A 26392-nucleotide genomic window follows, 5' to 3' on the forward strand; every position below is an offset into this window, starting at 1 on the left:
ATACTATCTTTGGTATAACATCACTTTGGCCTTGGTAAACTTTGACGTGAGATCGTAAATCTACGGCATGATATCCTTATCTATGTCGAAATAAAATCGTTAATTTGAATGTTAGGCAGACTAAGAATGGCCGCAGGACGCGCAATCACTACTGTACGTAAGAAATTCTGGAGATAGGTAACAACCTTGCTATCTAAATGGCTCATCGACTGAGAGTTCTCGCCTGTAAAGGTGCTCACGAATTCGGTCTTCGTTCCGAATTGATGCCAGTTTAACAATGCCAGGGGGGTTCCCAACGTCATGCCAGGCATTGCTCATAAAACTCCCTGAGAGCATGATTGTTGATTTTCGAAATAGGCCGCAAACAGACTCGAAGAAGGCTCCACCAGTTCGTTTTAGTAAATGGTATTCATCGAGTACGAGTATCTTCATAGGCATATCAGTCAATCTCCAAAATTCGGATTGCAGTGCTAACACTGGGCGGATAGAGGCCGGTCCCTTGTTTTTTCTATCTCTCCATTGCGCGTTCCGCAAGGAAATGATATGACACAATGATAATTTCCTAATTTCGCTAATAGAGTAGATGTGCTGGGGTCGGGGAATCGGCAAAAAAAGGGCCTTAGGCTTCGTACCCTATCATTCGACATGTGTATTAGTATAATCCATATATCCTATATGGCAGAACGGAATCCATTGGTGCCAATCTCATGGTAACAGCTGCTGATTTCCTCTTTCTACTGTTTTCTGTAAGCTGAAGGACAAATCACAGCTGAGAAGGAATCCTTCTCGGTCTTCGCTCTCTCCATAGCTAAGATAGCTTTAAGTGTTTTACCTAATCCCCTGTCATCGGCATAGATCCCCCCTTTGAAGATCAATTTGCAGAGGTAATCAAGTATGGCAGCTCCCTTGAGTTGCCAGGGGTGCGGGCTGACAATGAAGAAGACCTCACTCAAGAAGAAGACTGGAGACACTTCCTTTTCTATATCCCTGCCAGTCATGGCGAGCTAGGGAATTTGTGTAAAAGTAGTAAATAGATTAAAAGGTTAGAATAAACTAACTTAGGAACGCTTCTTTAAGAATCTTATAGACATAATACTATATTTTAAAGTTTTTAAATATTATTACTGTTACTATATAAATAGAATATAATATTCCTGTGGAGTTGCCTTGTAGTCATACTTCGTTGAATATACTGGGCCATCAACTCGTAGATATTTCCAAGAATGATTTTACTCTCACCTTCAGATACGTCTCTTCTGCGCTTCTTCTATCTCAGAAAGGGAAATTTGATAACTTGACTGAACATGATCCTCTCTAAGATTCATTCCCTGGAAGGTGCGCATTTAGGATCCAAAGAGCAGCTGGCAGCTATGGAAGACGCGCCCCATCTCATTACCTGCTACTAGCAGCTGGCCTACTTCAAAGTCCAAGGAAAGCATCGTCAACTATCGCATCCAAGAATTCTCTAAAAAATGTCACATTCCAGATATCGAAAGCTGATGCCACCCCCGCTTTCCACAGGAAGGGCGAATAGCAATGTCTAGCGAATCATTTTCACCACAAGGGACCGGCGGATCTTCCATAGTTTCTGAGACCGTGGAACTGCACGTCAAAGAGAGGAGTGCGAATGAATGTTGGGTCTGTGGAGCCGAAAACTTCCAAGCTTGCCATGTCAATGGTAAAGAAAATACACAGGTAAGCACTGTCGACGCATTCCGACTCGCGCTGAATATGAACCTCAATAATCTTGGGTATTTGATCTAAGCCCAGTTGTGGAAAGACCGTGGTTTACTGGTTCTAAACCTTAGATCTTACATGAACGGCATATCACTATGCCCCACCTGCCGGCAGCAGTTTAACCATGTGTGTTGGATCCTGGCTTATCGATAATGCCGTCAGACCTGGATTATTTTATAGAACTCGAGATACATGACAGGGAGCATCGCCGGGGAGTAAGTGACAGACGAGTCTCGACCGCACAAATGTACCTCAACCATCAAATTGCTCAAGGCCTTGTAGATGCAAGTCCAGTTGGCGGGTTTATACCGTGCAATATTCTTGAAGCAATATATCGGCGTACGATTTGGACAGCCTCCTCTGCCTGGATTAGCTGAACCCCGTACCTGGCACGAGGATCCCCTTGCTTTCCTAAGAAGATTGTTCCTGATATTAGGCGGAGGGAGGGTAAGAATTCTAGATAAGCGCACCCGTGGGAAACTACAAAAACTTCGGGGTCTCTATTTTAACGAAGATGAAAATGGGGTTTAGCTTCGCCGGAGATTGACTCACCTGACACCACGGAGGCATCCAAGAAACGAACTCGCGAAGACTCCCAAAAGGCAGAAAACTGTACAGGAAGAGTATAGTGATCATGGAGGTCGGGGGATATTTGGAGTTTGGGCCCGAACTGTCAGCCAGTGCCGCGATCGAACAGTTTAGCCCAATAATTAGCAGTTGCGATTAGCTTGCTTTGATAAAAGTTCTGAAGAATTGATCCTCGCTGTGTTTCTACTTATGTACGACTTGCTTTTCTCTTGTCTTCTCCCGCAATTAACGGTTCCTCTTTTTGTTTCCTTCTCTCCCCATGCCCTTTGTTTCTTTTCTACTTTATCTTGTTTTCTATTTTTCCTTTTTTATATTTCTTTAACTGTTACCCTCCATTCCTCAGTAATTGAATGGTATATCTTATTATCAAGAATACCATATTAGACCACGCATAGCGTGAACAAGTAGAAAGATCATAATGCGTAGCTTCAACAACTCGTACAACTTTACACCTCAAATGCAATATCATATCCACCGTAATCGGACCTACGCTTCGAGAGGTATTAGCAAGGCTAACACGGCCAACTCTATGGGTCGTTATCGCCAACTCGGGTATGGACTACCTAGATTGGTAGTTGATTATCCGGTGGTTGGCATTATCATGTCTTTATATTATGAAAGACACGAGAGAAACGTTATTCGACTATTAAGAGATTCTGAAAGATTATCTAGTATATCAGGAATGTATCCGTGATAAAATCATAGATGATCATGTGTCTGCAAAGCACCACAATTGCTCCATAGTACAACTACCCTACTAAGAAAGGATGGAGAGCAAACTCATCAGATATACATATCCAATCCTGGATATAAACCCGGTCCTCACCAGTCTCCGGCAGAAATCCTAACAGATGAAAGTCATCAGCAAGAACCTCTTCAACCTCGTTTTCTAAAGCCACAACCACCTTCTGTAGCTTCACCCGTTGATCAGGATGCCTAATGTCGACCTTCCAGGAACATTCGGGCATCTCTCCACAAGGGTGACCTTCTTTGACGAAACAGATGATGTGCTCATCGAAGGCCTTTTCTCGAAGAACTTTAAGCCAGCACGTCCATTCATACGCGCCTAGGTCAAGAGGAAGGGAATAGAAGCTTTCATCATTCTTAATCGCCCTCTCGGCGGCGGAATTTTGTTGAGACATTCCTCAACCGGATGAAGCTGACAGGGGTACTTCATTTGTGAAAAGATACTCAATAAGACAGCAGAAGATCAGCATAACTGGGGCAGATACAAGGCTTCTATTGTGGGTCGCTTGATACTAGCTCCAACCCGCGATATGCATATTTTACAGCGTACCTGGTTAGACTCTGAAATAAACCCAGACCACCATCACACATTCTCTACAGTTTCACACCCATATATAAATTGCTTAAGCCCCAAAGGCCCCATATAGCCGTCGGGGAACCTCCGACAACTACCGTTGATCTGATAGGGCTAGCCGTAAGGCATGGGAATTAAACCGTCCCTAAAGGGACCAACTAGTCTCGTATGAAAGCACCAACTAAACCCCAAGAGCATTAAGCCCCCAACGCCAAGGCAGGCTGAGGAAAGTTAGAGCTCCCATCATCGCGTCCAATTGGCCGGGCTCCTCCAACCCACTAGTATATCCTTCTCTGTTTTGTGCCCATAGCACCCAATTCCTGCCCGTACAACAAAAGGAATGAGCACTAAGAAGGCCCTGATAATATTTAAAACAGGCGGCTCCCACTCAGGCAATCTTGCCTGACACCTGACAAGCTTACAAATTAATCGGTGCGATCCCTCTCATATGCCTTGACGACCAAAAATCCCACGCCATATCTCCATAATGGCACCCTTACACCGAGCCCTTATCGGCCTCATACTCACCACCTTCTACCTTACCATCCCAGTGACATCCCTGAACGTCCTCAAATCCTCCAAATGTGCCGCCGAATGCGGCGAACGAACAAATACCCTCGCCAGCGACCTAGTCTGCCCAGACTCCTCCTTCAATACCTCCGCAGACGGCCTCACCATGAAAAACTGCCTCCTCTGCCTCAGCACAGGCACAACCTACATCAGCGACGAACAAAGCGATACCTGGAGCTTTCTCTGTACGACATACTAGCCCTTTCTCCCTCAAGTCCCCCATCAATACCCAACCCGTCCCTTAGCCCCTACCCCAACCCCCACTAACAAAGAAATCTCATAAAGTCAACCAAAAATACACCCTCCAAACCTGCCTCTTCGACCGCTCCCCCGACACCTCCCTCTCCGGCTGCGAGGACAACTGCCTCCCCCTCCGATCCATCTTCAAGAATTTGTGGTACAAGACAAACCACACCGACAAGACGTACGACTACTGCTCCGATGTGTTTACGCAGTATGCAGGCGACTGTGCGTCGTGCCTACGGGCGAAATCGGGGTCCGTGATTCTGGGGAATTTTATGGATACGATGGATTCGGCGTGCGAGACGAAGCCGGATGTGTCGAAGGGGGAAATTGTTACGCTGAGGAGGTCGCTTTTTGACACTACTGTTGCTTCTCCTTCTGCGAGTGCGAGTGCGAGGGGGACCAAGACGGGAACGAGTACGGCGACGGCGACGGGAGGAGGTGGAGATGAGGAAGGAGATGGTTCTTTGGGGTTGTCGACGGGGGCGAAGGCGGGAATTGGGGTTGGGGCTGGGGTGGGTGGGTTAATGGTTTTGGGGGCTGTCGCTTGGGGGTTGCTTGTGAGGAGGAGACGGGGTGCTGGGAAGGGGGATGGGTATGCGTATCAGCCGCCGGCGGAGCAGGGTGCGCCGTATACGGGTGCTGGGGTAGGTTCGTATAGTGCTGGGGTGGCGGTTGAGCAGGTTAAGGAACCGGGGGAGTTGGAGGGTGGGGGAAGGGTGGATGCGGAGTTGGATGGTACTGCGAAGGGACATGCGAATGGAAGGGCTAATGCGGTGGAGTTGCCTTGATGTTTCCGTAGGGGTTGACTGTATATAGATGTGGTGATATATTGTACAACTTAATGATTATTTGACTGTGCGCGTGAGAGGGAGGGCAAGACACGCTAATGAAACGTGGGGGAGTGTGCTGAAATTGGCTCTCTTTAGAGATGGATGGTTCCGGCCAAAGTTGTTTATGAGTGTTGGGCTAACACATCATATTGTGATGGGACTGTAGGGTTACTACCTCAAGCAGGAGTCAGGCAGGTTAGCGCATCACTCAACGTATTGATTCGATTATTTTTTTTAAAAAAAAAAAATCAATTCTCCCGTGAAGTGCCCGGACTATAATAGATATATATTCCATAATGTTTCGACACTTCTGACTCTAAATCCAAAGTCATGGATGGAGCTTCACTACGGCATAGCCATATATGAATTGATGGCGCAATGGACAAGGCTTTTAAAGTAGTGATAGGATGCACACCCTCCAGAGCGCCAAAATTGCAGTGTTTTGGGTATGTACTCTGCCAAAGCTGAATTTGGACCCACTGTACTGCAATCTTAGCCCCCTGGAGGAGTGGGTGCGAGTACAGCTGGATACATACAGTACGGCGGACTGAATGAAAACAATATTTTTATTTTATTTATTTATTTGTTTGTTTTTGAAAAAGTAAGGATCAACCAAAAGTCCAGAGCAAAGTTATTTTTTTACTAAAAGTGGGACACCGTGCGTACAAGACTACAAATTCGCGGTAGATATATAGTTCAGTCCCAGGTGGACCATGGACCACGATTTACCAAAAATTCTACAAATAAGCTCAATTCTACAAAAGGTAAGCTTTAACATATACTGCTCTTCAATGTATGTATTGCCGACTAACACATCTTCAATAAGAACTTCTACCGTGCCGACGGAATCAGAATTTGATAGATCTACAACGGTGTGAGACCAGATTTAGTGCGAGAGCTGGCATGAGCGATTACTGGTCTTGAAATCAAGGGTTTCATGCGTATTGTGACAGTAGTGTTTCGGTATAGGTTCCTGAAGGTCCCTGGGGGGAGGCTGAGGTATATGATCAATTGTGAACGATCGTGTTTGGGATATATTGTCGGAAGCTTGATAAGTTTCACCGGGATAAGGTCAACTCAAGTCAAATGAGTGGATGGCTTACTTCTATTTCTCGATATTAATGGGCTTATGTTACAAACACACTCGCCTCCATTGTCTGCATTATAGCAGTTTAGGAGCTGTTATATGTATTTTTATCTCCGAACGATGACAGTTCTCTGAAACAAGGCCACCAGACATGTATTGTCAGAGTATGTTGATCACAATAATAATGCAAGATGCTATTCAAGAATAGCTGCCACTAAGCACGCAGCCAGCCAAAGGGAGAGAAAATGAGCTTCAGTTGGGAATATTTAATCCTGATCGAAGGCTTTGTTGGGTCATCCGAAGTGGAGCCATAGTTACATATGCACGGACGACGATTAGATAATTGATTCGTTTATATAGCCTGCCTGTGTCAAGCAAAGAGAGAATTCTGACACGAATTACCCCTAGCAGGTATCTGACAAGGACTAATGTACATTCTAAGATGCAGTGTGGCTAATAAAAACCGACAACGTTCATCTATGACTAACCTTGGACTGATGATCGGGTAACCAACAGCTGCGTGGCCAGACCCAAACTTTCACCACCAGTTGCGACTATATAAACAAATCGCAGAAAGCCTCAGTATTCAGGGAGAAAAGTATACACCTACTAAGGAATCCATAAGGCTGTGCCAGTCATTGATGGGCATAAATCAATCTCCTACTGGAATGGATCAACGTGGTATTGGACTGGACCAATAAGTTAACAATAGCCCCCAACGCCAAGGAAGGCTGGGGGACGATCTCGTTGCTAATTGGTCTCATCGTCAACATATTCTTTTAACGCTGCGCCTCGGCCGTCCAGTAGCTTGCGAAACCCTAAGAAGGGTGGAGGTTAATCTCCCGATCGAATATTTATTTAATAGCGAGCGTATGAAGTACGACGAGATGATCGGCATATAACCGAGTCTCTGTCGCACTTGCGCCCCCTGTCCGTATGCCGTGAGGGTTCCCAGGCCTTCCTGCACGTCCACTATGCCCATTTCACCATTCCCAGGGACGAGGATCCTCCTCGTCGGCCTCATAGCCGCAATTTACCTGTATACACCCGCGATATCTCTCGGCACAATTGAAACGTCCAAATGTATCAAAGACTGCGGAAGTTCTCGGAAAACAACCGCCGATGATCTCGTCTGTCAGGATTCAGCCTATAATACCACTGAGAAGGGGAAGACGGTCAAAAGTTGCCTGTTATGTCAAAGTACCGGCACCGCATATATCTCGGATGAAAGAAATGATATTTATACGTTTTTATGTACGACTGAGCCCATGCAATGCTCCTTGGATTGGCCACCATGGACTAAATTGACCAAATATAGATAATCAAAAATACACGGTTCAAACCTGTCTCTTCGACCGTGACGGTCCCTCCATAAAAGGCTGTGATGACGAATGCCTTCCCCTCAGAAACGTCTACAAAGACAATTGGTACCAGGGCAATAACTTTACGCCTATTTATAAATACTGCGACGACGCCGGATTCAAACAATACGCCAACAAATGTGAATCATGCCTGCGGGGTAAAAATGGGACGTATATTCTCGGGAACTGTGAGTTTCTCCCACCGCCAACATTCTTTATCAAGCTTGGATAAGGGTTATATAAAAATGCGTATACTAGCAGATATCTGATAAAATATTGTAATATTTTAGTCATCGACACAATGAGCTCAGCTTGCGAAACAAAGCCCAACGCTTCAGACGGCGAGATTATTACCCTACGTCAACCTCTTTTCGAAGTTCTCTCTGCGGAATCCTCTGATACAGAACCAGACCCAAACGCCGATTCCGACTCTGGCACTTCCTCGGGCGGATTATCAACAGGTGCGAAGGCTGGTATCGGTGTTGGAGCTGGCGTGGGTGGACTTTTGCTAGTCGGTGGCTTGGTGTGGGTTCTCTGTTTGAAACGGAGATCGAAGAAGGTTAACGTGTATCAATATGAGCGACCTTGGCAACAGGAAGGTCTGGGCGGCTCGATACCAGATCTTAACCGTAAGGATGGACCGGCCAGTGGAATGCTCAATGAGATGCCGGCTGAGGGGGTGGTGAAGGGGCCGGCGGAATTACCTGATGCGGCTGGGGGAAATGGGGGTGGTATGAAAGCGAAGACAGTGGAGCCAGTGGAATTACCATAAAGCTCATCTGAGTGAAGAAAAGGTAAGTAGAAGTACATACATACCGGATTTTCTACACAGCTCGAAGGCTTTCCCTTTCCGTTTTGGTGCTCACCTCTCGCTCACACCTTGCCGCTTTTTGCTCACTGAGTAGACCTGAGCACCCCCTGAACTTATCACTGAGTAGGGGGTGAGCAGAGGGGGGGAGTAGCCTGAGTACACTAAACTCAATAAAACACACCACGCTAGAGTTGTACTAAGGCCTATTTTCCCTCCTAGTGCTGTTGACCGTCATCAACTATTTTGCCCACTCAACAAAGAGATGGGATCATTAATGAAACGGGAAATTGTGCTCATTATTCCTTCTACTCCATCCGTGAGGTAAATCAGGTAGGGTATCTCTTTCTTTCTCTCTCTCTCTCTTTTTTTCTCTTTCTTTTTTTCTTTTAATTTCCGCTGCCTATATCTACTACCGCAGTCAATGGGCATCTCCATATAAACACTGCTATTGAACAGTTAAACTACATGAAGTATGATAAGTGAATTTCCTCTATGTGAAAGGATGATTTGTCTATTACTAATCTTTATATATTTCTGAAGAAGACCCTTAGTTTCTCTCTACAGTCTAATATTTTCCTGACATTCGTGCCCTGCCTATACATACTACCATCAATTCCTACAAAACCGCTTATACTGTAACTATATTATCTGGAGCAGGCAAGTCAGGGAGTGAACCAGTCCCAGCCGCAGTCAAACTATTAAGAAAGTCAAAGCGACTTGATAATACGTGGACCATATAAGGCTATGTGGGCTAGACTAAAAGACCAGAGGATTACATGCAAGTTTGCTGAATTCTTCTTGATAGACACGATGGGCGATTTCACTGCCAGTACCGGCAAATAATACCATGGCCGGACTGTGCTTTATGATAATATGGCTTATCATCACATGTCGCTAGCCATACTTATCTAACAGAATATATTGACAATCAAAATATATCTCGTTTTCAGGCCTCAGCTCATTAGATATAGGTAGTGATATATCTTATATCACTTGTAGGCTATATAGGTTAAGTTTATACTCGCTTCATAAATTATCCCTTTTCTTTCATTTCCAGAATTCTTGTCAGCCAATCAGAGCTCTATTCCGGTATTCTAAGTATCCAGCAACTAACTACTTAATAACCACTTACTAATCAGTTATAGTATCCTTTAGGTGGCTTTGACTTCTATGTCAGATGTATCAACATATCATCCGATCCTGCAGGTCATTATACCTACAGAGTTCCAAAAAATGGCTCAATTAAATTTCAGTTCCTTGAGGAGCTCTTTAATAATACTATTATTATTAACACAGAGGAATATGGTACTGTTGAATCAATTAAATCAAAGTTACTTTTCTGTAGTACATACTTAGAAAATGCTTGTAATTTGTAAACTATTTATTAAATACTTACTAAAGGTTAACTATTTCTAGCATATGATCATCCTTAGGGACCTGGGAAATTAGTACATGCTAAGCGCAATGTTACTTTTCACTGGTCAATCCCTATAGATTTAAGTCAGAATCATATTTTGTCTTTGTATCTCATGGTGTTCATACACATGCTCCTCCACCTCCATGAAAAGCTCCAGCCAGAAATATGAATAGAATTTTATAATTGATAGATCAGGCTCGAAGCCCCAGCTTAACACTTGGTAAGTGGTTCGTAAACTCCGGCTGGCTCAACAAATTCTCAATTGCCCCGTGTGGGCGGCTGTAGAACACAGGATTAGTCGGGCCGACATATTCCACGTTCGTTGACGCCCTAACCACGTACTTGACACCAGCTTGCGGCAGGGCGATATGGAGGGTGGAGGGCAGACTCTTCCACGAACTGGTGTGGCAAGTTATGCGGTGCAATGTAGACTCGGCCTACCTCCTGACTTCGAAGCCATGCAGCGTCGATGGTAGCCCAGTCCTTCTGCATCTCAACCTGAGGTAGCGTCGCAAGTTTCTAGGAGGCAGGATTGTTCAAGGAGCAGGTCAAGCCAAGAATGCGATAGCTCGTGTTGCTTGACTCCAGTAGCTTGGGAAGATGGCGAACGACGCTCTTGCCAGTGTTGCCGGTTGCGCCTATGACGACAATAGTTGGAGCCATGATAAAGAGCTTTGTTTGTGATGCAATGACAAAACGAAGATTGAACGTTTAAGGTGTCTTGCAATATGACTGATGGCGGCGAGCGGATCTAAACTGGCATCAGGGAAGTGAGTAGTTCAGTAAAATCACCATTGAAGTGCGCAATAGCCACTTTATGTAAACCCATACTGGATAAAAAATTGCTGCACGATTACAAAGCCCTTAACTTAAACGCAACCCAAAATTATGATGGCGTATAGCTAGTAACTATCTTGATTATCAAGTAGATATAAAGCTGCGGCCAGAAAACGTGCCAATATTTAGCCAGTGGGTCCGACTTTCAAGGTGGTTGCAGATCGATCAGCACGGATTGTAGGGGCCTGGCAAAGAGAACGGAACATGACCGAGATACTCCCTCAGATTGTCCAACATATACCATCTTTCCTTTGTTCGAGGTGCTGGAGACCCAACTCCCGAAAGCGAACGGTGACCCACAACTTGTATCCCCCTTAGCTTTTCATCCCGTGGATCTATAAAAAAGAAGCGAAAAAGGAAGAGTTGCTATAATCTTTCAAACCTCACTGCAATGAGTGTGCGTAGGCACCTTGTTACGCACATAAAGTCTGTTGTAAATGTCACGGATCTAGGTCAGGTAATCAGTGAAGTGAGCCTGTCAGTCATGTGACACCTTGTCTAGAAGGGCAACATAGAGAGATCGCGTACGCGATAGGTTCATGTTTTCTTTTCCTTTCTTCTCCTCAGCTTAGTCTCTTCGTGTTAGACTACCTAATTAATTGTTTGATTTAGTTAGAGTACCTTACAGTGAAGACGATCCTTGAATTGCACGTCTAGTACATTTTATCGCATATCTTATTTTATCTTCTCTACCACCTATCGCTTCTTTGAATTCAAGGAGCAACTTGAACCGAGATGGCTGCATCAAGAGCGAGAGCCGAAATATATCTTGAGGATAGCTTGGGATTCACACCCCAATTAGTTGTTTATAGCAGAAGGATACAAAATTTTGTGACTGCCAGTAGTTTAACTAGAGCCTACTGAATGAAAGTTCTCTGACCTATAATAAGTAGGAAGTTTTATGTATTCCCGAAAGAGATGCAACTATTGTAACTGTTAGCCTCAAGTGATCCGGAGAGCACGAGATTAATAAATATGACTGGTCATTTTATGCATCCGAAATAGGTGAAAGCTTGGCGGAATTATGCACTATCAGCATGAGTGTGGGCCAGGATAGCAAATGCAAATGCAATCATGATTGACTTGATAATATGCTTCTGCTATGTCAACATCGCCATCACTGATGAAATATGGGATGTAGGATCTCCGTAGCATATCTGGAACTCGACCATAGTTCATCAGAACCTCTGCCCAAGTGCCGCTTACTCAGCGGAAAGTCCTGTCTCCGAGAGACGGACACAGTGGATACAAGAAGTAGCCACCAATATGATCTACTCCATCGGTCATCACAACAGATCCCGAGGCCTGTGTGCGCTTGACGGGTGGGATGATCTACGTAAAGCATTAACGATTGGATACACGAGTCGTTGGACCAAGGGTTATGAGTTCGAACTTGATTTGGTATAGTCATACTAAAGTTCCCTGATCAAAACACGTTCGGGGGCATCTGGTCGGTATTCCAGAATTTAATAATCTCAAGTTTACAATGAAAGCTGACATCCAGAAAGAACATTGAATGCGGTACTCGGTGTGGCATCCTGCCAAAGACCACGCTGTTCCGATGTTAGATCTAGTATCATTTTGTCAACCACGAGAATCTGCAGGAAAATATCAAAACAGTACATAATATCATAATCTCGTGTTCCAACTAACCTGTTTGGTATATGTTTCAATATGCTGTCAGGGCCCGCGTTTTGGAGATTATACATCTGAGATAGAATCCGTGTTCATAGAATAGTAAATATTTAACGATCTAGAGCGCCGCAAGCATTGAGTTATACCGCCAATCTAGTGCTAGACCGCAGCCATTTCTTCAAGAGAAAGGCATGGAGATGTTTATTCTAGACTCGTCCGAAGAGAATGTGGTGACGATCAATCCCCACTAGACCGCAAGCCCGACACGAGTGGATAGCTCTGCCCAACCAAGGATCGTCTATAACCGTGGGGTACCCAGTCCCCTTCAGGAAATCAAGGGGGTTGGAAGGACACTGCCGAAGCATGGGGAAACCCGCTAAATAAGATCCAGGTCTCTTTTCTCGCAAGTTAGATTTCCCGTTACATTACAATCGTGGCGTGAAGAGTCAAGTTGGAGCAATAGAAGAAGAAGAAGAAGAATAGGAAAAGAACAAAATTTGTTTAACCTTAATGTTCTTGATGTCTAATGCACACGTACAGCGTTCCTCAGCTGTTACGGCAGAGTCTCAAAGTCTAGAACGGCCGAACAGACTGCTGGGCCGGAAGCGAAAGAGGGTCTCAGTAGCATGTCGAAGCTGTCGAGTCCGCAAATCCCGCGTAAGTTCCAATACCACTGTTGACACACATAGGTACATAAAGGGACTCGCCATGGTTAACCACCAGCAAAGTGCGATGGGGCGCAACCATGCTCGACCTGTGAGGATACGGAGACCGAGTGTATGTACGAACAGGCCCACAGCAGGCCTGCCGTAGAGACCGTGTGAGTTCATCTTTGACCACCGAAGGGGATACACACATTGCTGAGTCGCACAATCATCAAGAACCGATCGCGTGGAACAGCGACTGCTGGCAATCGAGCAGAAGTTGCAGCGTTTAGGACAGGAGGCACGCGTTGACTGGTCCCCAGAGGCTGCCACATCTATTCCACCTAACGGAAAGTTGACACTAGATGATGGCGTAGATGGCATGGGTGCCGTAATGTTGGAGGACGAAGGGGAAGAAAGTGAATACTTCGGTGAGACCCACTTCCAACTCGACTTATTGCATATCATTCTTAACGAAGACCTTCTAATGCACCATTGAATTCTAAGGGAATTCTTCCAACGTGTCGTTTTTGCGCTTCATTATTCATGCCACGAGCCACTGTGTTACTCGGGGAGACGGCCCCTCTAACCTCACCCAGGATAGCACAGACGCTACCGGTGGGCCAAGGGACGACGATTTCGATGGCTTCTTACAAAGGCCCCCGGATGAGAGCCCTAGCAGCTTGAGTGCTGATCGAGGGGTCGTGGAACGCTTCTCATTCCCCCCGCCGGCGGAAGCAGACGGCCTGTTGCAGATTTACTTTACCACGGTCAACCTGATGATGCCATGCATTCATGAAGCATCGTTTCTAGGTACCTACAGGAAGATGCGTAACAATGAACTGCCAGACATAAGACGGTCCTGGTTAGGCGTCTTGAATATCATTTTTGCCATTGCTACTAACTTGACGACGGCGACGACCCCCACCAGTGAACGCGCCACCCGCTCGCGTATGTACTTTGAACGCGCGATGGAGGTGACGAAGTCTGATATCGTGGGACGGGTTTCCCTGGAATTAGGTATGTTTTTTCGCGCTCATTAGGTTTCCTAATCCCCACTGATATGAATAGAGCTTTTCTTCCTGTTGGTGTACTCGTATCTGGAAGGGACAACGTCAGCGTCCCTGGCATGGACATTCCATAGCCTCGCTGTCAAAGGGGCCTACCAACTAGGTCTTCATGGCATATCTTCAAAAGGATTGTCACAAATCGACCAAGAGCTGCGACGAAGGCTGTGGTACTGGTGTGTGATGAACGACCGGTACGGCGTGTACCTTGAAATGGACCACGAAAACACTCGCTGACGATGAATAGATTGCTCAGTGCGTCGTATGGCCGGCCGCCGCTCATTCCACTCTCCCACGCCAGGATCAATAAACTAGTACATCTTCCGTTTAACAACGTTCCCAGCGGCGTGATAATGTCTAGCATTGAGTACTTCGACGCGCTGATGTAGGTCTCTTCTATCCCATTTCTAGCATGGACTAACCGTAGTAGGTCCTTAACCCACATCGTTGGAGGCGCTGTGGACAAGTTGTACGACCAGAATCTGGGCTCTCAAATCCAGTTGCCGATCAACGAAGTCGTAGAACGAATTAACCGTCTGACCTGGCAGCTCGCTACATGGCAGGATGGCTTACCCGCATGCCTCAGCATCATTACCTCCCAAGACATATTGGAGGACGTCCCTCTGACAATTGGAACCCCTCGATTACGCGTTTTACTTTCTCTTCGCTACTTGGGCACTCGTATACTTATCCTAAGACCGATTCTGCCCATCCTATTGGATCTCTCGAAAATCGCCGCCCTGGACGTCCAGCAGTCAATGTGGGTCCATGGTCCTGGCTCACTCCTCCTAGCCGACCTGATACGAGCGATCAGCGATATCTTGCGAGTCAGCGAGAATATCCTAGCCGGGGCGAAAAAAGATCAGAATTTATTGGGGGCATGGTGGTTTTCGTGTTATTATAGTAGGTCCTCGGCCAGATGTGGGAAAGCAGGATTGCTGATCAGCCATTTCTAGCCTTCAATGCCTCTCTTGCTACCATTGGTGTCCTGCTAACTAAACGTGTCTCCGCATTTCCTGATAGGCTACCGGACGTGTCTTATGCCCACGTGCGATCATTGTTGGACTCTGCCAAGGACATACTCCGTGGCCTGGGGAACTCTAATAGAACAGTAGTGCGATGTCACAATATCCTGACGAAATTGCTGACTTCATTTGACCTAGAAGGTAATACATTCATGATCCACTCCATTGGAGATAGATGGACCTAATAGTTAGTTAGCAAATGTATCACTGCTATTGCCTACTTCCGCCCTCCCAATATCCCCGTCGAGCGCCTGGGCCCGGCAACTCATGGACCCTGGTATGTTTAGCTCGGAGTCCGCAATGTCCCTTGTCCCTGCTGCATTTGATATCCCAGTTCCGCCGCAGTTCCAGTCACAATTCTAGCCAAATCCTGCCCAGCCAGCACACTGGGTGAGCACCTCATTCGATATTTGTCCATATTAGATCTGGTAGATGGGAACTTTAGTTGCCAGTGCTATTTCGTCTTCCATACAAGAGCTCAGCCGAAGAGTATAGGTATGACGTGTCAATGCCTTAGGCTGCTAGGAGCATACCATACAAAATGCCGTGTTTTATTACCTGTCATGTAGGCTCTCAAAGGTAGCCTTTGGGTTTAAACCAATTCAACGGCTAAAGGGTTCTATTACTATATAATGTATCATATTAGGATTTACAGTAGCAGGGATCCAGTGTAGAACAAATGTTATAATATTACACATCGGCCATTATACTAAATATTAGCCCTACAGTACAAGGGTAGCATGAATCTGTCTATATAATCTTTGCCCGTACAATATCCTTGCCTTAGATGACGGAGGAAAAGCGGGCTTGAGCCTTTTAGTTGGCTGAAGGGAAAGGGAATTATCGCAGAAATTTATTACATTTCTGCCGAGGAGAATGATTGCTTGGATGCCTCGACAGCAGGAAGATTCTTGATTCAACAATCAGTGTTGGCCTGTTGCGCATATCCTTTTCATGCGTTCTGCGATGTAAGTCTGCTTATGGGCCACCAGCCATCAGGTCTAAAAGCACTTCGTGTAAGCTCGCCTGGTCACACGGGGGTTGCGATCCATTAGACTAATAGGAATTGGCTTCGATGACAACCCGCTGAATGCTGTCTGTGTCCCTATCTCTACCTCGACGGTAACTAGCTAAGGTTCGAGAGACATTATAAGCGGCCGTAGGGCGGCAGCTGACGATGACAATAATCGTAATAGCGACCTCAGGGTCTGACCAAATATCTGACATAATGGAAGATCCACTCCATGCCTCGACATAAGCTGACCAATAGAGGTTGCCTAGTACGGTGAATTAGCGAGGGACCATCATATTTGTTATAGTCCACTATCATTTAAAGGTATGGTTGTTTCATGCTCATCTTAGCTTGTTCGTCTTCTCCTTTTGTTCTCGTAGTTTATTGGTTAGTGAAAAAAGGAACCGAATAGCACGATCTATTTGGTTGTCAGAAAAATCTGACGGCCAGAGGTCTTAGAAATTATTAAAGATCATATAGGACAATGGAGCACTATTGATGCACATCCCTGGACCTGTGAGATATCGTCAAATGAGCTACAGAGTGACCGAAAAAGTTGTTTTGTATATAATGGTGAAGGAGAGTGGTGGATGATGCCTAGGTATTATGAAAGCGCCCATATCCAATGGTTATCTAATGCCGCGCTAAACGCTTCACATGCCCTTCAGAGGACATTGCTTAGTACATATGGTTACCAGCCACTTCCAAAACAGGGAGAAACAAGACTGGCGATAGGGTCAAGCTGCAAGTTGTACGCGAACTTCCATCGGACCTTCGGGCACTGCAGTAACGGCTTCTGCAAGGTTGACCGTTCTATTCAGGACCTCTCTGGGGTCGAACCGCCTCACGAACATGGCAAGAACGATTTTCTGTTCAATGAGTGAGAGGCTACATGCAGTATTAGAAACATTCACAAGATTCACACAGTATCGAGCCATACTTTCGTCCTATGCACTGGCGAGTGCCGCGTGAGAACGGGTGGAAATAAGACAACATCTTACTCTTCTGTTGACCTTCCACTAGCCATCGAGTGGGCGTATATATCGTTGGAGACGGAAATACGTCCTCGTTGTAGTGAAAATACAGGGGAGAGGTACTCACTTCCACCTGTCAAGGGTCAGTAGCCATCCATAAAAACGCTTGAACAGGAAGCCGGCAAACAGATTGCTTACTCCAGGTGGAAAGTAATGCCCCTTGAAGGTCCAACCATCGGCAGGTACCGTCCTCGGCAGTCGGCTCTGCACGGGGCTAGATATGCGCAGACCTTCCTTGATGCACGCGTCAAGAAGAGGCAAGGCATCAAGCTCCTGAAACGGCGGCCGCGAGTCTAAGGTTGGCAAAACAGTACGGGCCTCATCCTGCAGTTTCTTATAGATTTCCGGCTGCTGGAGAAGATTGTGCAGGGTAACAGACAGGCTTGTGGCCGTGGTATCTGTTCCAGCAACGATCATCAGCATCCCCTCCGCTATTAAGTGTTCCTTTGTGAGCCTAGTTGACTTCTCGGCCGCGGAAATCATATTCTTGAACATCGTCCAGGACCCGGCCGATTCCATATCATTGAATCCGGCCTCCGCTGCTTGGGTCAATTTGCGAATCCCATGGGGAAGGCGACTGATACCGTAGTAAGTCGCCCATTGAATGATCTGGTGTATTACTGGAAAATGTTGAAACTGTTACCGTGAGAAACGTGTTTGACTTGGAAAGAATGGTGGCGCAAGGGTACTTACTAGCGGAACGGTACTATTGGCTTTGTCAATGGCGTCAAATGTGGATGACTCGAAGTTCTCTATTTTTGAGGCGCCCGTGGATTTGCCAAATGCGAAGTCTGAGATCATATCCAGGGTCATGCAACGGAACAGAGGAAATAGGGGGACTGTCTGGCCGCTCATTGCGCGTTTGGCGACTCGGTCCATGACGAAGTTCGCCTTGTCGTACAGTGATGACTCGTGGAGAATGATATTAGCGCGTGACATAGAGTGGGAGATTAATTTCTTGTCCTGGGAATGCTCGCGACGGTCTTGCATGCTGAACAGGTTTTTTGCCGGAGTTTCGAAAGCCTGATAGTAGTACTTCGACTTTTCGAACCGTGAGGTCTGCGCGTAGATAACATCCGATGCTTCGATGTCGGTGAACGAGATCTCATTTGGTGATATCCTCATAATCGGGCCTCAACTTTCGATTCAGCATTGGAGAGCATAACGCAACCCCAGCGATACCTGCTTACCATATTTCTTATGTAGTTCTAGAATGTGTTTGTGTGGTGTGGCTTTCCGCTCTTGCGCGAATAGCCAGAGGTGGCTCATTCTGGCCAAGAACGGACCCGGGATTCCGCGCAAAGGGTGCATGAAGGTATTGTAAATCCAAGTTCCTAGAACCCATGCCGCCAGGATCATGGCTCCCACAACAAGGTAATTTGGCAGTTGGACAGCCATGTTGGAATAGAGGAAAACGAGGTGTGCTTGGGTTGTTATTGGGCCTTTTCGCCATGTTCTATTGACAGTCGACGCGGCATAAGACATATATCACCTCCTCTCCCGCGTTTAGCGTGGAGTCAATTGTGTACCACCGGAGGCTGGAGATCGAGACGGCCTCCGAGTGACACAAAAGCACAGCCATTATCCACCCTACACCCGCATGCAATGTAACTGGGGAACGGGGACTCGGATCATTCCGATCGTAAAGACGAGTTGCGCTCCCGCCGGGGGAGCCGGGGAAGGCGGGTAGGGCTACATCAACCTCTTACCACTGGTCCTTCAGAATACAAGGATGGCATCTTAGTGTTGCCCATCTCAACCTGGTCCGGGTGCCGATAGTAAATATGCATCTTAACTAGGGAAACGGGGATAGGGCGACCTGCGGCATATTCAGTAATATCCAAACTATGTAAAGGTGCGGAGCATTCACAATCGCAACTAGTCCGTTCGAATTAGCCAAACATATTTAAACTCAAACAGAGACTGTCAGCCCTTCCGTAATATTTTTTTTCCATAATTAATACTCATTACACTAGCCAAACACACGAGATGACAGTGCCTACCCCCCAGAGTCCTTCCCAACATTTTCCGGACCTCCCTCAGTTCTCCGGGTTCATGAAGCCATGCCGCCTGGAAGGCAAAGTGTCCAATCTCGAAGTGTACGGGGAAATTCCCCAGGACATTGACGGGACTTTCTATCGCGTGATGCCAGACCCCCAGCTACCACCATTCGTGGAAAATGATGAGGTAGTTATGGAATGCGGCCTCGACTATTTTGATTACATTGGAAGCTGATAGCTTATAGTGGTTCAATGGCGATGGAAACATCACAGCGTTCCGTATCTTGGACGGTAAAGTGTCGTTCCAACAAAGATATGTTCGAACAGAGAAATTCGTACGGGAGAGAGCGGCTGAGAGGGCCTTGATTGGTATGATCTCTTCGATCATGCTCTGAATAAAAGTCTGGCTTACCTTGTGTATAGGGAAGTATCGCAACAAATTCACCGATGCCGTGAGGTTCAAAATTCGCTCGACGGCCAACACGAATGTGGTCTATTTTAACGGTAACCTCTTGGCCTTGAAGGAAGATTCTCCACCGTATGCGCTCGATCCGGAGACCCTCGAGACGTATGGCCTATATACTTTCAATGATCAGCTGCCCAGTATGACCTTTACCGCACATCCCAAGTTTGACCCCCGAACCGGGGAGATGATCTGCTTCGGATATGAAGCCAAAGGGGATGGCACCCCTGATATCTGCTACTACAGCGTTGCACCCGACGGCAGATTTTTGCAGACGGTGTGGCTTTGCGCTCCAGTGGTGGCCATGATCCATGATTTCGCCGTGACCGACAACTGGGTAAGTGTAGCCTATTTCCCTCAACTCATCCGGCCTGTCGCACTTCTGTAGCTCATTGCCCTTGCCATCTAGGTACTTTTCCCAATTATTCCCCAGGTTTGTGATATCGAACGGCTAAAGCGAGGCGGTGACCACTGGCAATGGAGCCCTGAGACTCCCTTTTATATCGGAGTTCTTCCTCGCAGGGGAGCGAAGCCGACCGATGTCAAGGTTAGCATATCTAATTCCCTCGCCGCGTTATGGTCTGTTCCTAAATGAACGAGCATAGTGGTACACCTACCGAAACTGCTTCCCTGGTCATACTTCCAATGCATACGAGGATGAGTCGGGTAAGATCATTTTGGACCTCGGGATAAGCAACGACAACGCCTTCTTCTGGTGGCCAGATGCTCAAGGTAATGCGCCTGAGCCTAGCTCTATTGCGACACAGCTCAAAAGGTTTACTATTGATCCCTTGTCTCCTTCCCTGGATCTAAGCCTGGGCAATCCTTCGGTGATTCAGAGCGACAACTGCGAGTTTTATCGGATTGACGACCGATTCGCCACCCAGCCGTACAAACACTGTTTCTTTGATATGATGGACGTAACGCTGGGAACCGATTTTGCATCCATCAGCGCTCAGCTGGGAGGAGGGCACCCGCTCTACAATGCGGTTGGGCATCTGGATATAACCACTGGCAAAACGGATGTGTATTTCCCAGGGAAGACACATATGGTACAGGAACCTATCTTTATTCCTCGACGAGGATCAACTGCTGAAGGGGACGGATATGTGATGATGTTAGTAAACAACTACTGCTCTATGGCCAGTGAGTTGCACTTAGTGGATACACGGGATTTTACCAGGGCACAAGCGGTGATTCTATTGCCCGTTCGGTTGAGGCACGGACTACATGGAAATTGGGTAGCTCAGGAAGACATGCACCCGAAAGCCTGATCATAGCCGGTGGAGAGATCGATTTTCCAGTGCTAAACTATAGTCGGGGCAGCTTCAGATGACAAACACCCTGTTAGCTTAGCATAGTATACACCTAGAAGGCGAAGTGGATATATCTACCCAAGAGGGCTACGGCAATTCCATTCTCTGGGATTTAATTTCATGGGTCGATATATCATAATTCCTCTTTTTTTACATATAACTTATTGGCTAAGTTACAATGCTCACGTGACGGTTATGAAGTATAAGTCCATTAATGAAGGGCTCTCGCTTACTAGTATATAAGTGATCTAACAAATCAATCGCGCTGACTTTGAGATCGGGGTGACCGCTAGTTTGTAGAATGGAGTTTAGGGATGTAGATTCTTAAATACCTTGGCGCCGGAAACAAAGCTGAAAAAAAATAGTAATAATAATAACAAATATGTCAATAGGGTTTTCACGAGCTTGTTCCAATTTCATAGATATATTCTTTTCATTCAGTGTATATATATAAATGACATGTATAAATATTGAATACACCCGTGAGAGTACCGAGAGCCACAGCCGACTCTTAAAGAAGGCTCACAAGCAGTTAGGATATATGGTTGTCCGTCCCATTGGAGAAACGATAGAGGTTTTGGAATTTTTCCTGTCTGATTGGTCGATATCAAGAGCATGGGATATAGTGATTTGGGAATAGGCAGGTAAATGAAGTACAATGTGAAAGAACTGGAGATCACAAGAGTGACAGCACAATTAGCAGGGTAATATGATTGCCCGGGATACCGGAAGGAATCCCGGGATACAGACTGGGGAAACTTGTGCCCCACAAGTGTCGAACCAGCATTCGTTGGTGCGTTTCCCGGGTATGTCGGGGATAACCTCATATTCGCACCTACTGGGGCAGGGATGTACCCTAGCTGCCACAAATAATGGCCGAACTTGCCACCCAGCCAATGCAGTGCTTGCCACGGGTGAGGGTTGTCGTGTCACTGCCAAAACCCTGGATGAAGAAGGTGCTCTGGAATTCTACTACAGAGTCAACGTTGCGTATTTCATATTGAATGACAAGCGGGCATTCATGGGATACCATGCCTTCTGGGGTATTGACGGTGTTCTCTTCACTCTTGTCACCCAAGATAAGCCCTAAGCAAGTTTCCTTGGTGGGCAAAACATTTTTCATCCACATGATTGGAAATAGAGCTTGTGTACATGCGGTTAGAAGCGTAGAGCAACGGCCATTTGCATGATCTTTAAGCTAGTTGTATGGATACCAAGTTGCAAGCGCTGGGAATGAGGGTGTTCACTAGAACATTACCTTAGACGTAGATGCCTCGAACGGCGCGTGGACTTAGGCGGTTCTCTTGGTGATACTCAGCGCCCACCCATTCACCCGTTTCCTGGGTTGGGCCATGGTACTTATGTGCCGGGATGTGGCGTGTTAACGCTACTTTTCCCTGTTTCTGGGTGTCCTGGGCCTTTCTCCGCAAACATGACAGATCTGTGGAAAGTGAGTCAATTCAAGACCCTGCAACAACCGTACCAACTCACCAAACTCTATAAATTATATGTTCGCATTGTTCGCTGTTGACGAGATAAGAATAGTATCGCTAAAGAGAGCGCTATACAAGCCATCTACCAGAAAGGTTCGAGATGGATACCGTAGCCGCAAAATGTTCATATTTAGTATTGAAATGACGGGTGTGCTAGCTGGAAGCATTGCACAAGAGGGCGTCATATATCTCAGGTACTTTTCCTGAGCTATGTGAAGGCAAACGTAACTCGATCTTCATATCCAAATCGCCAAAGAGAAGATCCGAAACCATTGCCAGGAAGGGGGTGTGTTCGATCTTAAGAAGCTCCTGCACCATAGTGTAGTTGACATCCTGGGTGAGATTTCCTTCAGCCCGTCCTTTAGCATCCAGGAAGCAAACCACAGATTCTAGGGCATTAAAGCGGCTACTACCTTTTGTACTACACCGTGGCCTCCGACACAGTTTTTTTGAGGACGTAAGGCCTGCATAGACATGGTATCGCTGTGCATTGGGCGGAGACTGCAGGGTCTATTCGGTAGGGATATATGCAGCAATATTCAAAATAGAAAGGACATCCTCACCCACGTTGTTCTAGCAAAAGACACAGAGTCTGGAGTGACCTTCAGAGAGACTGACCTCAAAACTCAGGCGTTTGGGTTCATGTAAGGTCTCCAGTACGAGCGTCAATGACTAGCTAACCCGTGATATCTTCTCACCTTGGGCCTAGGCCTGACAAGGCAAGAAGTTGAAACAGGTAGTGCCCTACGCCTGAAATGGGATCCTACCGGGCTGAAAAGCCCTTAGAGTCTCCGAAACAGTACTCAGAAGTGATCTAGTACTGTAATTACAGTAGGGTCACTGGCAGAGGCCTAACAGGTCCAGACGAATAGCATACGTTTTGGGGGCACAAGGTATAAGGTAGAGCGCTTTGGGTAGCTAGGCCTGATACAGTATGCCCCCGGTGCTGCGGGATTGGGCATAAGAGGTACAGAGCCCGTGGGGACTGTCCACCAAAATGCTGAAAACACCGAAATCAAGCATCTACCATACCACCTAGCTCTCTGGCAGTACAGGTCGTCATTAGAAAACGCCCAAGAAGTGTTTCAGCACCTGGTAGCCGAAGTAGGGAAGCATCTTGCAGTCCTAGAATCAATAATATCAGGACTAGCTCGGCGCCGGGAACACCGCAAGCAGCTGTTCAAGTGCCACTACCAAGCACCTCCCGAGACCAAGTTATGGAGGATCCCCGGACTCCTAGACCCATAGGGCACACAAACATATCTCTGTGCTAGTGATCTAGCAGACTTGTAACAGAGCATATCCTATTACTATAGCAGCACTGGAAGCAGGGCTCCAGAGCTAGCAGATATCGTTTGCCTACAGGAGCCCTATATTGCACGTGAATATCGATATTCAACCTATTTGATATACTGGCCGGAAGGAGGACAACACAAGCACTATAGAGTGCTTATGATTCGACGCCCTGATATCGCCCATTGCCGCTCCATGCTGGCTCGTTGGCTGTGGAGAAGGTGAGCGAGCCGTGAGAGGGTCTGAATGAGGGGGCCATAAAGAGGGAGTACGTCCGGACGCGCAAAGCCGGGAGCATGGACATAAATGCCACGATAGAGATGAAGGGCAATTGTTGGAGGACATCCAAGACCGAGATGCGCTTGGTCCGGGAGGGTGATATCGTAGGAATCGTGGAAACGGGTCAGCTCTTGTTTGTCTGCATCTGATAGTGCGGTTGCGGCAAGTGCTTTGAGGTTCTGGGGTTTCTCCAGTTAGCCAAGGGCATCGAGTTTGAGTCAAGTCGAAAAAGATCCTTATGAACGTAAATTCCGCGTTGATGGTTGGGACAGCTCCACATACGAGCTAAACAGCTCGGCTACCGACACAGGTGTGGCGTGGGGCAGACTAAGCATGTTGAACGAGTTCATCATGATGCTCTAATCCGGTACGAGATCGAAATGAGCTAGGACTCGCGAGGCCGTGCTAGGTGGATTAACCGGGAGGTTTTTCAGATGATCAATCACCTGGGCGCAAGGTGGTTTCGTCCTGGATACGGAATTCCACATGCCGTTTTTCTGGGGTCCCGGGGCTTGTTAGGATCCGGACGGCAGTCACTTTCGCCTCTACGCGGCCCTGGTGCATGCCCACCCTCCTGGGATTGCTGAGGCTGTTTTTGAGCTGGCGCGGGTTAAGCAGTTCGACGTCGCTGCTGCTGGACGGGAGGAATGTCTCCCGGAGGGCGGGCAGCAGACTTGTATTTTCTCACGCCCGTTCAACAGCGTGTCCAGGCTCCAGTCGCGCTCTTATTAAGTACTTTATGAGTGCTTGTTAACTATTTAATCAATATTTATAGGTCATTAAAGCTGGACATACAAGATATACAGCAGAATCAGTAATCCTTATGGTCTTTGGTACCGGTACACAACATAAACACTAGAAGCTAGTTGTCTTTATTATATGGCTTGATCTGGTATGTCATTACTCCAAGTACTTAAACAGTAGTTATAAAGTACTTTTGAAGTATATATACTAAGAAATCTATAGAGCTATCTCGGCAAGAAGAAGAATCTAGTTATTCTAAATTAAATATCCAGGATCAAGATCAACTATTCTTTCCGTTATCTAGCCGTGGAAGACTATTACAAAGAACTCCAAGCCGAAGAGGCAGTCAAAGCCAGAGAGGAAACTCCCGGACAAGATTAAGGTAAGCTCCTTATTTAAGTGCTTTTGTATAGAGAGATATATATATACTATACTGTACACACTACGTTACCACAATATTTAGTAAATCGGCTATAGAATTATTCTGATTATTAATTTTTATTACTTAATAATTACTTTACAAGCATTTAGAAATACTACAAGAAAAGACTATCAAGTAATTTTATCTAGTTTTGATGGACTGTTTTCTTTTATAAAATGGTGTGTACAGATTGATGGTAAAGGTATTGAAAATAAAAAAGTGGTAAGAAGAATACACAGGTAACTTCGACGTGGAATTTGGGGCACGGGCCAGATTCCACATGCCTAACTGCCTGAGGCATACTAGTGCGTCGATGCCAGCTTTTAGCGCGCGAACCCAACTACTTTCTGCTCCCTGCCTGACCCCACCGCTTCGTCATGTGATTCTGACTGTTTATCTTCCCGCCTGATCCTGATCCTGTTGTAGCTTCTCAAGCTACGTCTTGTCTATCTGCCTGTAGATAGCCTGACCAGTAGCCAGCCTGCGTATCAGCTCTGTTAGCCTGCCCGCCTGAACCCGCACCCTGACAAGATTAGATATATGTATTATAATAAAATACTGGACTATAGAATACTTGAATAAGAAGTTAGATTAATAAAGAGCAGAATAATTTTAAATTACTAAGAAGATAAACAATACTCATAAGCTTAATTTACCGAGTCTAATCAAGAGTTAACTTAAGTTAGTTACCCTATCTTTTTATTAGATAAGCTCAGAAAGACTACTAGGGATCAGAAACCATAAATTACAAGCCCCCCTGAGTGAATTCTGATTACCTTTTTATTTCTGTAAGGGAAATATATTTACCTGCTCATACTCCGAAAGCTGTAGCTGTCCTGCAGTCACCTCACGATACCATATGTACCACTTCTAAATCACTAAAATTAAAATATAGAATTTAACAAGTAATAATTTAGCACATGATAAGCAGTTCAACATACATTCCTTGCCAAAGGCACCATGATTAGCGGTGAGGGTAGTGGTGACAATAGTGGTGTGTAACAATTTTGAAAGGGTTGGCGTGACTTGAAATTCGGGTGTTGTTGAAAACCACCTCGTTCACGATCACATGACCTAAAATTGCTTAATAAGCATTTTCGGGTCGCGTCACCCTAAAAACGAGTCCAGCTCATCTGCAACCACACATGCAGCCCACGGCCG

At 46.2% G+C, this 26392-nt stretch overlaps 7 protein-coding genes across 7 annotated transcripts; 4 read left to right on the top strand and 3 right to left on the bottom strand.

The window, feature by feature from the left end:
- Positions 1-3074: 3074 nt before the first annotated feature.
- On the bottom strand, positions 3075-3467 carry BDW43DRAFT_307002 (uncharacterized protein; the record flags this gene model as incomplete). The annotated part of the gene is made up of 1 exon (XM_032046157.1): positions 3075-3467. One exon carries the CDS (start codon positions 3465-3467, stop codon positions 3075-3077), a length of 393 nt encoding a protein of 130 aa, XP_031904316.1.
- A 666-nt stretch (positions 3468-4133) lies between these two features.
- On the top strand, positions 4134-5250 carry BDW43DRAFT_307003 (uncharacterized protein; the record flags this gene model as incomplete). Its single annotated transcript, XM_032046158.1, has 2 exons — positions 4134-4401; positions 4502-5250. 2 exons carry the CDS (start codon positions 4134-4136, stop codon positions 5248-5250), a joined length of 1017 nt encoding a protein of 338 aa, XP_031904317.1.
- A 2103-nt stretch (positions 5251-7353) lies between these two features.
- BDW43DRAFT_297213 (uncharacterized protein) lies at positions 7354-8512 on the top strand (the record flags this gene model as incomplete). Its single annotated transcript, XM_032044342.1, has 3 exons — positions 7354-7633; positions 7698-7928; positions 8031-8512. The coding sequence occupies 3 exons, from the start codon at positions 7354-7356 to the stop codon at positions 8510-8512; spliced, it is 993 nt and encodes a 330-aa protein (XP_031904318.1).
- A 1714-nt stretch (positions 8513-10226) lies between these two features.
- BDW43DRAFT_307005 (uncharacterized protein) lies at positions 10227-10631 on the bottom strand (the record flags this gene model as incomplete). The annotated part of the gene is made up of 3 exons (XM_032046159.1): positions 10227-10247; positions 10311-10487; positions 10578-10631. The coding sequence occupies 3 exons, from the start codon at positions 10629-10631 to the stop codon at positions 10227-10229; spliced, it is 252 nt and encodes an 83-aa protein (XP_031904319.1).
- Positions 10632-12959: 2328 nt separating this feature from the next.
- On the top strand, positions 12960-15361 carry BDW43DRAFT_321850 (putative C6 transcription factor; the record flags this gene model as incomplete). The annotated part of the gene is made up of 8 exons (XM_032049423.1): positions 12960-13097; positions 13169-13260; positions 13322-13515; positions 13592-14104; positions 14156-14345; positions 14399-14536; positions 14582-15054; positions 15108-15361. 8 exons carry the CDS (start codon positions 12960-12962, stop codon positions 15359-15361), a joined length of 1992 nt encoding a protein of 663 aa, XP_031904320.1.
- A 1564-nt stretch (positions 15362-16925) lies between these two features.
- Positions 16926-18620, bottom strand: BDW43DRAFT_321851 (cytochrome P450; the record flags this gene model as incomplete). The annotated part of the gene is made up of 5 exons (XM_032049424.1): positions 16926-17076; positions 17129-17295; positions 17409-17858; positions 17916-18355; positions 18413-18620. The coding sequence occupies 5 exons, from the start codon at positions 18618-18620 to the stop codon at positions 16926-16928; spliced, it is 1416 nt and encodes a 471-aa protein (XP_031904321.1).
- A 591-nt stretch (positions 18621-19211) lies between these two features.
- BDW43DRAFT_321853 (carotenoid oxygenase family protein) lies at positions 19212-21007 on the top strand (the record flags this gene model as incomplete). Its single annotated transcript, XM_032049425.1, has 5 exons — positions 19212-19409; positions 19468-19591; positions 19646-20022; positions 20095-20232; positions 20291-21007. The coding sequence occupies 5 exons, from the start codon at positions 19212-19214 to the stop codon at positions 20957-20959; spliced, it is 1506 nt and encodes a 501-aa protein (XP_031904322.1). The 3' UTR covers positions 20960-21007.
- Between the last annotated feature and the right edge of the window lie 5385 nt (positions 21008-26392).

This window comes from Aspergillus alliaceus (genome assembly GCF_009176365.1).
Source record: "Aspergillus alliaceus strain CBS 536.65 unplaced genomic scaffold BDW43scaffold_5, whole genome shotgun sequence".
Classification (NCBI taxonomy): domain Eukaryota; kingdom Fungi; phylum Ascomycota; class Eurotiomycetes; order Eurotiales; family Aspergillaceae; genus Aspergillus; species Aspergillus alliaceus.